Consider the following 14,918-nt stretch of genomic DNA (forward strand, 5'->3'; position numbering starts at 1 on the left):
CCAGCATACATATTTTAAATTATCGGCAAGAAGAAGAATATAGATGAGAAAAAGGAGTCCACCAAAGAAGATTGTTGGAATTTTCTAAAAGTCAGAATGTAAGTGTGAAGCCTTCCTGGTGATTGTCTGGATATGATTGTTTGGAAAGAAATGAAAAGAGATTAGAACTAGATAGGGCCAGTCTCACCAACTGGATATTGAAGAAAATGTGTTTTGAACCATGTCAAATGGAGTAGAAGGTTGCAGGTATATGGCATGTTATTTACGACTTTTGATAAATATTTAATTTCGTGGCATGGACAAAGATTCCATGGAGAGATCGAAGGTATCACAAAATGCTGGAGTAACTCAGCGGGTCAGGCAGCATCTTTGGAGAGAAGGAATGGGTGACGTTTCGGGTCGAGACCCTTCTTCAGACTGATCTGTGCTGGGCCCTCTGTTGTTTGTGATATTTATATAAATGACTTGGACATAAATGTAGATGGGTTGGTTAGTAGGTTTGCAGATGATAACAAAATTGCTGGGACAGTGAACTGTGAGGAAGTCTGCCAAACTGTACAGCAGGATATAGATCAGCTATAGATATGGGCAGAGAAATATCAGATGGAGTTAGTCCAAGCAAGTATGAGGTTTACACTTCGGGAATTGAATGCAAGGGAAAAATGTACAAGACAATTAACACTTAATGAAGGCGTACAATATGCTTGGCGTCATTGGTTGTGGTATTGAGTAGAAGAGACAAGAAGTCATGTTGCAGTATAGAACTTTAGATAGGCTGTATTTGGAGTTTTGCCTGCAGTCTGGTTGCCCCAATACTGGAAGAATGCGGAGGCTTTGGAGTGGATGCAGAAGAGGTTTATCAGGATGATGCCTGGATTGGTGGGTAGTAGCTGCAAGGAGAGGTTGGGCAGATGAATTGTTTTCTCTTGAAGAGAAAGATTTAATAAAAGTCCGTGAAATGATGAGAGGCATAGATAGGGTAGACAGTGGGAAACTTTTTTCCCCAAATGTGGAAATGTCCAACACTAGAGGGCATAGCTTTAAGATGAGAGGGGTGAAGAAAGATGTGTGGGGCAAGTTTGTTTATACAGAGAGGCGTAAATGCATGGAATATGCTGGCGGGGATGGTGGTGAAGGCAGATAGAATAGAATCTCCAAATCAAAAGCATAGCGATGGGCACTCACATGGGCTCCAGCTATGCCTGCCTCTCTGACAAGCGAAATATGAGATGTTGTTCCTCCAATTTGCATTTGGTCTGACTCTGACAATGGAGAAGGGCCAGGACAGAAAGGTCAGTGTGGGAATGGGAAGGGAAATTAAAGTGTTTGGCAACCCGGAGATCAGGTTGGCCCAGGCGGACTGAGCAAAGGTGTTCAGTGAAACGATCGCCCAGTCTATGTTTGGTCTTGCCAGTGTATAAGAGTTCACACCTTGAACAACGGAAACGATAGATAAGTTTGGAGGAGGTGCGTAAACCTCTGCCTAACCTGAAAGAACTGTCGGGGTCCCTGGACAGAGTCAAGGGAGGAGGTATAAGGACAGGTGTTGCATCTCCTGCGATTGCTGGAGAAGGTACCTGGGGAGGGGGCAGTTTGGGTGGGAAAGGATGAGTTAACCAGTGAGTTGCGGAGGGAACGGTCTCTGTGGAAAGCGGAAAGGGGTGGAGTTGAGAAGATGTGGCTAGTGGTGGAGGTGGCGAAAATGTCAGGGGATTATGTGTTATATGCGACGGTTCATGGGTTGAAAGGTAAGGACAAGGGGGACTCTGTACAAGGGGGAAGTATGTGCAGAAGCCTGCTGAATGCCAAAGCCATTTGCAAAGTGTAATAATGTACTACTGGAGGCATTTCCATTGGAAAAAGTAAGATTTCTAGAATCGATTGTTGTATAAAGTAATTGTAACAAAGTTGGAGGTCACCAGAAGATCCAGAGATATTGGAGAAATGGACTAGGTACCATGAGAGTGAATCCATGGTGAGATGCAATGCCATAGTTCAATGTGAAAGACAGTGGAACTGTCAAATGTTTAGCAAACAGTTGCAATGGTGTGGGACCCATTGTAGGCTTTATAAGTTTACTTTAAATGGATGAAAACAGATACAATATGAATGTTTAAGAGGCATTTGGACATTTATATGAACCGTTATATCATTGAGGAATCTAGACCATGTGTAGGCAGATGTGTCATTTATATTGATAATATGGTCTGAAGGGCCTGTTCCTGTGCTGTACTGTTTTATGATCCTTAACAACTAAGTGGTAGATCAGAAATGCAGTAATGTCATCACAAGGTGTGGTCCAATGGAGAAACATCTTGACATCCAGAAAATTCCAAGAATTAAAAAATATAAGCTGGCTAAAGATCATACTTAGCAAATCAAAGTTAGGTATAATTGGGCGACTGTCAGTGAACCTGGAGAAGTAAACATAAACATGAACATCTCTGTGGAAATTAAAATCCCAATATTATTTCCTAATTGATGTAATGTCTCAAGCTATGTTTAGATCAAGATATTTGGACTGATGAAAGACTATTGGCCAATCTTAGTTTATTCATTACATTGATGCATCACAGCAAAACACATAGTGTTGGAGGAACTCAGCAGTTAGGCAGCTTCTGTGGAAGAATAATTGTCTCTAAAATCATTGTTGTCTTTTGCCCACATCTGGAAGTATATAATGGTGTATTCCTCGCTCATTATTTCAAAATTACTCAATATCTATCCATGTTCATAAGTGATAGAATTAGGCCATCTGGCCTATCAAGTGTACTCTGCCATTCATTCATGGCTGATCTAACTTTCCCCTTCAACCCTACTCTCCTATCTTCTCCCTATAAGTCTGACACCCGTACTAATCAATAATCTATCTATATCTGCTTCCATTGACTTATATCCATTAACTTGGTTTCCACAGCTTTCTGTGGCAATGAATACCACCCTCTGACTAAATAAAATCCTCTCATCTCCCTCGTAATTCCTTTAATTCTGAGGCTATGACTGGTCCTAGACTCTCCCACTAGTGGAAACATCCTCTCCACATACACTCTATCCAAGACTTTCACTATTCAGTAAGTTTCAATGAGGTCCCCCCCTCACCCTTCTGAATATGTCACACCACTCATTCCTGGGATCAGAAGTTCCATTTTGCGAATTTTGCTTTGGTTTATTCTGAATGTAATACTCCAAGTTAACCTATATATATATATATATATATATATTCTTTAAATCTTCCAATCACCTTTGACCCATAGTATAAGAAAATAACTGCAGATGCTGGTACAAATCGAAGGTATTTATTCACAAAATGCTGGAGTAACTCAGCAGGTCAGGCAGCATCTCGGGAGAGAAGGAATGGGCGACGTTTGATCCATCGATCACCTTTGAGAAATATGCTTTTCAAAGTGAAAGCACGTTTCACTACGAGGGAGGGACCTGGCTTCTGGAAGTGGGAAGATGAGCCGGCGCTGCTATAGAAACGCCGAAACGTAAGCACATCAGTTTGAGTAGTTTTCACAGATACGGCTACGATTTTCATTAAAACCGCAAAAGTTAGTTATAAGACAAAATCAACTGCGGACATATTGGTATTTTTATTTTCCCTCTATTTTTAGCTTGGGCTGGGCGCTTGCGTTGTGATTCCAGGTGCAAACTAAGTAAGTACTTTCCCCACAAGATTTCTCGGTCAGTGGCCATCTTCATGGGCTGGACGTTGCTTTGTTGAAGGCTCATTGTCATTCAGGTATGTTGAGGAGTTTCTCCTGGGCGAGTTTCGGTCAGGTGTTGTGGTGTCAGATTTCCAAATATTTGGTGTGGTCCACATTTTTAGATGACGATCAACTAACAGCACGACCTCGGATCGTTCAAACAATTCTCCGGACTGGGAAGAGTTTTCCATTGCTTGGGACGTGGATTGGGTCAGTTTCTGCCGTTCGTGGACAGATGCCGTAGGCTGTAATCAGACCGCACCAACTCTTAGGTACTTTGGTATGAAATAACTTCAATGCTTCTTCTTTGGTCACTTGTTGGCGGTAACGTTCTACAGCGTTTTAACTTTCGAACAAATAGTACTCGTGTAAACAGGATTAACCGAGTCGTATTCTCAGTGGAAACAAAGAAAAAATGCTGGAATCGCCAGGGAGACCAGGCAGCATTCGGAAAGAGAAATAGTTAACAGAAGCCTACGTTAAAATAGGAAGAATAACTCATTTTCTTTCCACTAATGCTGCTTTACTTGCCAGCATTTTCATTTCTTTTTAAGTTTAAGAATTCCAACATGTACTTTTTAAAACATATTCAGTATTCTGAGCAGCCTATATATATATATATATATATATATATATATATATACACTTCCTGGCGAGTTAAAAAAAAATAGTCGCTGAACCAGTTTTGTTGAAGAATTTAATTACCAATGCAGGAGGCTCTTAACATGGTGAGCAGCACATTCATTGTGTCCCAAAGTGCTGGAGTAACTCAGCGGGACAGGCGGCGCCTCTGGAGAGAAGGAATGGGTGACGTTTCGGGTCGAGACCCTTCTTCAGACTGGTACGGGATTAGGCAAACGAGAGATATAGACGGTGATGTGGAGAGATAAAGAACAATGAATGAAAGATTATGCAATAAAGTAACGATAACAAAGGCTGTTTGTAGGGTGAAAATGAGAAGCTGGTGTGACTTGGGTGGGGGAGGGATAGAGAGAGAGGGAATGCCGGGGCTACCTGAAGTGAGATAAATCAATATTCATGCCACTGCCCAAGCGAAATATGAGATGCTGTTCCTCCAGTTTGCATTTAGCCTCACTGACAATGGAGGAGGTCAGTGTGGGAATGGGAGGTGAAGTTAAAGTGTTTAGCAACTGGCAAATCAGGTAGGTTTAGGCGGACAATAATCCATTAAAAAATGTAAAGGTGGAGATAACTGTGTAAGGTGATAATGTTACATATATTGAACTAAATATTGGATTACGATGTGATCACCGACAATTAAGTGTTTTCCGCACATACAGCACATCATCCTCTGACATCTTCGCCACCTCCATCAGGATCCCACCACTAGCCACATCTTCCCATCTCCACCCCTTTCCACCTTCTGCAGAGACCGTTCCCTCCGCAACTCCCTGGTTAACTCGTCCCTTCCCACCCAACCACCCCCTCGCCAGGTACTTTCCCCTGCAACCGCAGGAGATGCAACACCTGTCGCTATACCTCCTCCCTTTGTTCTGTCCAAGGATCCCGACAGTATTTTCAGGTGAGGCAGAGGTTCACTTGCACCTCCTCCAACCTCATCTACTGTATCCGCTGTTCCAGGTGTGGACTACTATATATCGGCAAGACTATATCGGCTTGGCGATCATTTCGCTGCACACCTCTGGGTGTCAGACTCATACTAAGTGAAACTCCGATAATCCGCTACCTTCAGGACATTGGTGGTGCCGGATTGCAAATTTTCTGGACAATGAGATGTTACTGATATGGGATATGGGAAAAAAGCAGGAACGGGGAATTGATTTTGGATGATCAGCCATGATCATATTGAATGGCGTTGCTGGCTCGAAGGGCTGAATGGCTTACTTCTGCACCTATTTTCTATGTTTTTCTGTTACTTCTATTAATAATCTAACACACATTTAATTCACCTTTTTGGGTTAGGTTATACAATAATATAGTAAAATTTTAAGTTTAAAAGTTTAACGAGAACATGGGAAACAAAATCTTTTGAGTTTAAAGGAAGCACAGGTTCTGATGTTTTTAAAAGGTATTGGTTTATTATTGTCACGTGTACAGTGAGTGGAAAACTTTGTATTGCAGCCACATCATAGCACACATGAGTGCAATGGGTAGGGCAAATGACAAAAGAAACCGAGCGCTGATTACAGTACCACAGTTACAGAAAAAGTGCTGTATGACACGATGATTCTATGACTCTAAAGAAGACATATCATATGCTTGCCTTCATTGTTCGGAGCATTGAATATAAGAGTCAGGAGATCATGTTGCAACTTTATAGGACTTTGGTAAGCCTGCATTTGGAGTATTGCGTGCAGTTCTGGTCAGCATATTACAGGAAGGATATGGAAGCTTTGGAAAGTGTACAGAGGAGGTCTACCAGACTGATGCTTGGATTAGAAGGTATTAACTACAGGGAGAAGTTCGACAGACTTGGATTGTTTGCTCTGGGAGCCCTGATAGAAGTGTTTAAAATTATGAGAGACATAGATAGGGGAGATAGAACCTTTTTTCCCAGGATGGAAAAATAGACAATAGGTGCAGGAGGAGGCCATTCAGCCCTTCGCGCCAGCATCGCCATTCACTGTGATCATGGCTGATCATCCACAATCTGTACCCCATTCCTGCCTTCTCCCCATATCCCTTGACTCCGCGATCTGGTGATAAAAATCAAATACCTGAGGTCTTAGTTGCTGGGGTTGGTGGCTGAGGCAGGTATGATAGTGCCATTTAAGAGACATTTGGATGGACATATGGATATGCAGGGAATGGAGGGATATAGATTATGTGCAGGTAGATAAGAGTTTGCCTTAGCATCATGTTCAGCACAAACATTATGGGCCAAAGGGACTGTTCCTGTGCTGTACTGTTGTATGTTCTATATCAGATGTCTATGTACTTATACTGAGACTCCAGCTTGGTTTGTAATTGACTAACTTGGTATCCCTGATGGCTTTGTGAAATTTGTACCTGTAATTCCTGTCTACGTCGGGGTCCTGCGACTTGAAAAGTTGTGTGGGAACTGTGCTCCAATGAGTTTAAATGGACCACGGCATGGACCTTGGTGATTTTCAAATGAGCATTGAAATGGGCTCCATGTGAATATAATGGAAACATGATGAGTCCAGGTGAGTTTAAAAGGGGTGTGGGAAACATCATTGTCTTATTCACATGCTGATCCTTCCAACCTATCAGAATTTTAGTGTTCCATTGTTATAGCAATTGAGATTATGTTAATTATCTTCAAAAAACTGTAAATTGCCCCCTGTGAGTAATTCTAATCCTTAATGTGACAATTTTCTTAGTGTGCATAATGAACAAAGTGCTTTGTAGTGATTTTTAATTATTTCAACAGGCAATGGCCCAGTCAACAAACTACGAAGAAAACAAGGCTGACAAAAAGCTAAGTGAACAAGATAATCCTAAGAAAGAACACCACCGCGATCATCGACGTCATAACAATCATTCCCGTCCTCGCAAAAATCATGGCGATGGCAGCAGAAACAACGAAGGAAGAGATTACTCCAAACAACATAGGGATCCAGAAAGAGATGCAAGGAGAGAATTATCAGACGAGAAAAGATCTCGAATCAGAGATGTCCACAATCATGGACATCATACAAGGGAGGACCAGCACCAAATGGAGAGGGAATATCATAAAAGGGAGAATCGAGACCATCACTACAAAAATGAAATGAAACATCATTCACGAACACATGAAAATGTTTCACGTAGTAGCCCGCCGCCAAGTTACAAAAATGTAAAAGAAATTAATTCGCCAGATGATGGTCAAGATACCTACAGGCATAAAAAGTAAGATGCTTACATAAATTTTGGAGAAAAGTAATTGGTGGTTAAAATATTGTTCAATTTGAGTTGGTGAAATATTTAGTCATACAGCATGAAAACAGGCCCTTCAGCCCATCTTGTCCATGTTGACCAAGGTGTCTCATCTACACTAGTTTCACCTACCCACTTTGGCCCATCTCCCCCTAAACATCTCCTATCCATCTACCTGAACAAAAGTCCTTTAAATGTGCTATAGTTTCTGTCTTAACTAGCTCCTCCGGCAGCTCGCTCCATACACCCACCACCCTCTTGTGAAAAAGTTGCCCCTCAGATTCCTATTAAATCTTTTCCCTCTCACCTTAAACCTATGGCCTCAGGTTCTTGATTCCTCTATTCTGCATCTACCCTATCTGTTCCCCTCATAATTTTATGCACCTCTATAAGATCAAGTTTCAACCTGTTACGCTCCAAGGGATACATTCGTAGCCTATCCAACCTCTCCATATAGCTCAGGCCCTCTAGTTCTGGCAAAATCCTCATAAATCTTTTCTGCACTCTTTCCAGAACAGCATCTTTCTTATAGCAGGGTGACCAAAACGGAACACAATACTCCAACTGTAGCCTCACCATGCTGTCTTGTGCAGCTGTAATATAACATCCCAACTTATATACTCTACACCCTGACTGATGAAGGCCAATGTGCCGAAAGCTTTCTTGACCACCTTATCTACCTGTGACACCACTATGCTCCTGGAATCATCTGCTCTACAACACTACCCAGAGACAATAGACAATAGGTGCAGGAGGAGGCCATTCGGCCCTTCGAGCCAGCACCGCCATTCAATGTGATCATGGCTGATCATTCTCAATCAGTACCCCGTTCCTGCCTTCTCTCCACACCCCCTGACTCCGCTATCTTTAAGAGATCTATCCAGCTCTCTCTTGAATGCACTCAGAGAATTGGCCTCCACTGCCTTCTGAGGCAGAGAATTCCACAGATTCACAACTCTCTGACTGAAAAAGTTTTTCCTCATCTCAGTTCTAAATGTCCTACCCCTTATTCTTAAACTGTGGCCCCTTGTTCTGGACTCCCCCAACATTGGGAACATGTTTCCTGCCTCTAATGTGTCCAACCCCTTAATAATCTTATACGTTTCGATAAGATCTCCTCTCATCCTGCTAAATTTCGTGTGTATTAAGATTTAATAAGAATCTGAGGGGCAACTTTTTCACAAGAGGGTGGTGGGTGTATGGAGCCGTCATTTACTGTGAAGGACCTGCCCCGGTTAGACTTCACAAAATGCAACACCTCACATTTATCTGCGTTAAACTCCATTAACCATTCCTGTTCACTTACCGAACTGATCAAGATCCTGCTGTAACCTTGGATAACCATCTTCGCTATCTACAATACCACCCACTTTAGTGTCATAATGAAAGACAGCAGAACTGAGTTCTTTGCGTAGCACATGCATGTTAAGTACTTAAAATCCAAAAAACAAAACATGATATTTTCTGAAATAACTTTGCTCTCTGACCTTACCTTCCATCTTAAATCTGTCAAAAAATGGAAAGAAATCCTATGACAGAGTTGCATCTCACGTTGATGAAAGTTGTAGGTTGGGCAGAGGGGTAAAGGCCTGCAAGAGTCTGATACTGTACAATGTCTTCAGTGTGAAGTTAATGAAAACAATACCTCCACGCAGAATTCATTTTGTATTTCCCCTCAAAGAATCTCTGGGAAACAGAAGTATAAAAGGCATAATTTATTTTGAACTTTGGTAAGATCCTTTACGGGGCTATCTGGCAAAATAAAAGTTATAGGTTCATAATACTTGTTGAAAACGTGCTGAACATTAAATCCTCAATTTAATTAAATAATAATTTAACTACTATCAGTTATTTCCTCCAGCTATGATGTAACAGTCACCATGCCAACATGTGGACTAACATTAAATTCTAGGTCTTTTTATACCAATTTATGTATTATTTATAGATGGTCACATTTTATAGCCAATGTCTGTGGAATAGTTTTACTACATAATTTACTTAATAAAGAATTTTCCAGACTACAATAGAACAAACATTTTATTCTTCTTAATAGCTATGCTGAAGAGGTATCACCTGAATATGTAATATCCGAAGATAAAAGATCTGAGATGCATTACTTCAAGCATGAAGAGTCAGAAGAAATTTTAAACTGTCACAGGTTTCGTTACCTCTGCACAAATCGAGGTAAGGTAGCAAGAGTAGATTTAGATCATAAGATCATAAAACACTGGTGCAGAATTAGGCCATTTGGCCCATTGAGTCTGCTCTGCCATTTGGTCATGGCTGATCTATTTTTTTCCTTTTAACCTTTGCTTTTGCTAATTATGAACCTATCAATCTCCACTTTAAAAATACCCAATGACGGCGTCCACAGCCATCTATGGCAATGAATTCCACAGATTCACCACCCTATAGCGAAATAAATCTGTCCTCATCTCCTTTCTAAAGGTACGTGCTTTTATACTGAGCCTGTATTCCCTGGTTATAGTCTCTTCCACTAGTGGAAACTTCCTTTCCACATCCATCTGGGCCTTTCGTTATTCGGTAAGTTTCAATGAGATCCCCCCTCAATCCTCTAAACTCTTGCTTGTACAGGCCCAGAGCCGTCAAACACTCCATTCGTGAACCCAATCATCCCCAGGATCATTGCCGTAAACCTCCTCTGGACCCTCTCCAATGCCCACACATCCTTCCTTGGATATGGGGCCCAAAACTGTTCACAATATTCCAAATGTGGTCTGACCAGCACCTTATAAAACCTCTGTATTGCATCCTTGCCTTTATATTCTAGTCCTCTCGAAATGAATGCGAACTTGTATTTGCCTTCCCTCCTGCTCACAACCAGCAAATTAACCTTTTGGGAATCCTATACCAGCACTCCCAAGTCTTTTTGCACCTCCGATTTCTGAATCTTCTCCCCATTTATAAAATAGTTGATGCCATTATTCCTTTGCTACGATACATTCAATTTACCTACTCTCCCAACCTATCCAAGTCCTTCTGCAGACACCCTTGACACTATCTACGCTTCCCCCTGTCTTCGTATCATCCGTAAACGTGGCCACAAAGCCATCAATTAATTCATCCTAATCAATTAAATGTGAAAAGAAATGGATGTAACTCCGACCCCTGCGGAATGCCACTAGTCACTAGCAGCCAACCAGAAAAGGTCCTACTTATTACCGCTCTTTGCCTTTCTGCCGGTCATCCAATCTTCTATCCACCGTAGTAACTTGCCTCTAATACCATGGGCTTGTATCTTGTTTAACAACCTCACATGTGGCACTTTATCCAAGACCTTCTGAAAATCCAAGTAATCCACTGACTCTCCTTTGTTAATCCTGCTTGTTACTTCCTCAAAGAATTCCAACAGATTTGTCAGGTAACTTGTCTTGCTATTGAGGGCGTGCAGCGTAGGTTTACTAGGTTAATTCCCGGAATGTCGGGACTGTCATATGTTGAAAGACTGGAGCGACTAGGCTTGTATACACTGGAATTTAGAAGGATGAGAGGGGATCTTATTGAAACGTATAAGATTATTAAGGGGTTGGACACGTTAGAGGCAGAAAACATGTTCCCAATTTTGGGAGAGTCCAGAACAAGGGGCCACAGTTTAAGAATAAGGGGTAGGCCATTTAGAACGGAGATGAGGAAAAACCTTTTCAGTCAGAGAGTTGTGAATCTGTGGAATTCTCTGCCTCAGAAGGCAGTGGAGGCCAATTCTCTGAATGCATTCAAGAGAGAGCTAGATAGAGCTCTTAAGGATAGCGGAGTCAGGGGGTATGGGGAGAAGGCAGGAACGGGGTACTGATTGAGAATGATCAGCCATGATCACATTGAATGGCGGTGCTGGCTCGAAGGGCCGAATGGCCTACTCCTGCACCTATTGTCTATTGTAACATCTCCCCTTAACAAAACCATGATGATTTCTGCCTATTTTATCATGTGCTTACGTACCCCAAACCCTAAGCCTTAATAACGGACTCCAAAATCTTACCAACCACTGAAGTCTGGCAAACTGGCCCATAACTTCCTTTCTTTTGCCTCACTTCCCTCTTAAACAGTGGAGTTACAGTTCTGATTTTCCAGTGCACTGGAACCATTCCTGACTCGAGTCATTCTTGAAAGATCACTACTAATGCCTCTGCATTCCCTAAAGCGAGAGTCAGTGGATGTTGTTTATCCAACTCCACATTTGCGGATGACACAAAGCTGAGTGGCAGTGTGAGCTGTGAGGAGGAACATTGCCCAGTCCATCACCAACTGACCTCCCCACCATCGAAGGGATTTATCGGAGTTGCTGCCTTAAAAAGGCAGCCAGCATCATCAGAGACCCACATTCATGAGGGCACACACGTGACCAGTCATATTTGACCTCTGACCATAAACAAACATTGTTAGCATAAAATATAAAAAATTCACTTGTTAAACTTCGACATATATAAGTTATAAATACAGTACAAAACAATATACCTGTAATGCTTTCAGAATTAGAAGAGATGTATTCCACAATTTTTCATATTTTTGTTCACACATGTGATTAAGAATGGCCCATATAAGCCTTCTCATTTGCTTTTATGCTGTCATTGACTTATTTTGCCAACCACGTTTGCCTCATTCGCCCTTTAGTATGTTTCTTCCTCTGTGGGATAAAGATCCTGCATCTTCCGAATTACTCCCAGATATTAATCATAAACTATTCACAACAATAGCAGTTTTCTGCCTAGAGGAATAGGTCTCAAGTGCTGGGAATATCTGTTTTGCCTTGGCTGACTAGCTTGGTGGAGTAATTATTTCCGTGCCCCATTTTGGATCATAATTTTGTGATAGCTCATGAACCAACCACCAAACTATTTGTTAATTACAATCTTGGTATGAAAGTTGCCTGTATTTTTATGACAAGAGTTTAACATTAGATAGAGTTATAGAGTCATACAGCACAGAATCAAGCCCTTTGGCCCAACTAGTCTATGTTGACCAAGCTGCCCTATTGACAATACTCCTACCTGCTTGTGCTTAGCCCATATCCCTCTAAACCTTTCAGTCCATAAACCATCCGTGGATTCTCTACTTCCGCTTTTTAAACAGTGGATTAACAATAGCTACTCTCCAGTCATCCAAGACATTGCCTGTGACTGGAGAAGATGCAAAGATCTTTGTCACAGCTCCCGTGATCTCCTCGCTTGCCTCTCAATAACCTGGGATAGATCATATCAGGCCATGGGGATTTATCCACCTTCATGAGCTCCACCACCTCCTCTTTAATGTGAAACTGCCGTTACATATTGGTATCCTCCACATTGATCTCACTGTCCTCCATGTTCATCTCCTTGGTGAAAACAGATGCAAAGTACTCATTTAGTACTTTGTTTAAATCCCCTGAGTCTAAAGACAAATTCCCTCCTTTATCCTTGAGCGCTCCTACCTTCTCCCTGGTTGCCCTCTTGTCTTTAATGTAGGTATAAAAAACCTTGAGATTTTCTTTAGTCTGACATGCACATTCACACTTGAAGCAATTTAGGTAAATATTCTCAATAGATTGTGCTTCATTTCACTTTCTCCAAAGTTGTTTTCCGCAATATTCCAAGTTATTTCTGAAGATGAAAGAGTTTAAAGTTTACATCTTGACAATTAAATAATATATGACTGTTTTGTTGCAGGTCTCTGTCAGTTGCTGGAGGTGTTGCTGAATCTTTTGATTCTGGTGTGTGGGGGAATCTCCTACAGTGGTACTGGTGGTTACACAGATCTCTCCGCCCAAGGAAGTCTCTTCTACTACACATTTGGATCAGCTTATAGTGGATTTCAAGGAGCAGAAGCTGAAGCAGTAAAAGAATTGGATATTGCGTTTTATGATTTAAAGCTGCCTGTAGTCGTTGCCACAATGGCTTACAGCGGGGCGTTGATGTCTCTGGCATGCTTTTTGCTGCTATTAGGCCTCGCTCGGATACCGTGGCGATTTCCGTTCTTGATGATTGGTGAATGTGGCCTGGATATAGTGATAGCACTCGGTTATATACCTGCTGTTTATTTTTATTTTCAACACCTGATTGAGGGCTACAATTCACAAGTGTGTAAAGAGAGGGAGCGCAGGTACAAAAGTAAAGGCTATGAAGGGTTTAACTGTAGTCTGCATGGTGCTGACATTGTTGGTGGTCTGTGTGGCTGCCTAGCTGTCATTGTATATTTGCTCAATGCAGTAGCAGCAATTTTGGCATTTAAAAAGGTTAGAAGATTAAAGGGATCCAAAGAAGAAGATGATTATGCGAACGGGATTGATGTTTAAGGGTTCAAATCATCTCTACTCACACATAGGTTGTTTCATAACAATTAAGGAAATCACTGTTATAGTGGGATATAGTGAGAAGCTAAACTGAAGCAGTAAAATTATTTACATTTTGTCGTAAATAGTCACATTTTCCTTCCAAAAATAAATATGATGTGACTGTCTTCCTCCTTTATCTCAAGAGATGGCATTGGTAGATATTAACATAAAGGGAAATAGTAATACCATCATCTGAATTTTCTACAGTTATTCGTTCAATAATTTTGTAGACTTATTGTGTTAAAACTAATGTTTAAAGACAAGAAATAAACAACCCCAACATCAGATGGGTCCTTTTATTTGTTTCCTTCTGATAATTGCAGTTAGATGATCTTTTGATATGTAATTATGTTTTCACCACAGATTATCTGCACCATATCTTTGCTTAACCAGTGGAAAAGCAAGGTGGATCTTTTATTTCTTAAGTAGTACCTTAACCTATATCCTTAACCCATACATTTTTGATTTCATTTTACATTATAGATAGCATTTGGAGTATTGTGAGCAGTTTTGGGCCCCATAATCTCAGGAAGGATGTGCTGGCATTGGAGAGGGTCCAGAGGAGGTTTACAAGAATTATCCCAGGAATACCTGGGTTCACATATGATGAGCAATTGAAGGCACTGGACCTGTACTCACTGGAGTTTAGAAGGATGAGGGGGGGGACGGGGGGGACCTCATTGAAACTTACTGAGAAGTGAAAGGCCTGGATAGAGTGAATGTGGAGAGGATGTTTCCACTAGTGGGAGAGTTTAGGACCAGAGGCCATAGCCTCAGAATAAAATGACATACTTTTAGAAAGATGAGAAGGAATTTCATTCGTCAGATGGTGGTGAATTTGTGAAATTCATTGTCACAGACAGTTGTTGAGCCCAAGTCAATGCATACTTTTAAGGCAGAGATTGACAGATTCTTGATTAGTAAGGCTGGAGAATGGGGTTGAGAGGGAAAGATAGATCAGCCATAATTGAATGGCAGAGTAGACTTGATGGGCTGAATGGCCTTATTCTGCTCCTAGAACCAAT

At 41.4% G+C, this 14,918-nt stretch overlaps 1 protein-coding gene across 1 annotated transcript; it reads left to right on the forward strand.

Annotated features, from left to right (window-relative positions):
• The first annotated feature begins 3,845 nt into the window (after positions 1-3,845).
• marveld3 (MARVEL domain containing 3) lies at positions 3,846-14,178 on the forward strand. The gene is made up of 4 exons (XM_078401660.1): positions 3,846-3,979; positions 7,084-7,541; positions 9,622-9,752; positions 13,229-14,178. The coding sequence occupies exons 2-4, from the start codon at positions 7,087-7,089 to the stop codon at positions 13,852-13,854; spliced, it is 1,212 nt and encodes a 403-aa protein (XP_078257786.1). The 5' UTR covers positions 3,846-3,979; positions 7,084-7,086; the 3' UTR covers positions 13,855-14,178.
• Positions 14,179-14,918: the final 740 nt, after the last annotated feature.

This window comes from Rhinoraja longicauda, chromosome 6, assembly GCF_053455715.1.
Source record: "Rhinoraja longicauda isolate Sanriku21f chromosome 6, sRhiLon1.1, whole genome shotgun sequence".
Lineage (NCBI taxonomy): Eukaryota > Metazoa > Chordata > Chondrichthyes > Rajiformes > Arhynchobatidae > Rhinoraja > Rhinoraja longicauda.

Coding starts and splice junctions, on each gene's coding strand:
- marveld3 (XM_078401660.1), top strand. CDS start 7,087: ATGGCCCAGTCAACAAACTACGAAGAAAACAAGGCTGACAAAAAGCTA. Junction 7,542..9,621: donor GATACCTACAGGCATAAAAA/GTAAGATGCTTA, acceptor TCTTCTTAATAG/CTATGCTGAAGAGGTATCAC. Junction 9,753..13,228: donor TTACCTCTGCACAAATCGAG/GTAAGGTAGCAA, acceptor GTTTTGTTGCAG/GTCTCTGTCAGTTGCTGGAG.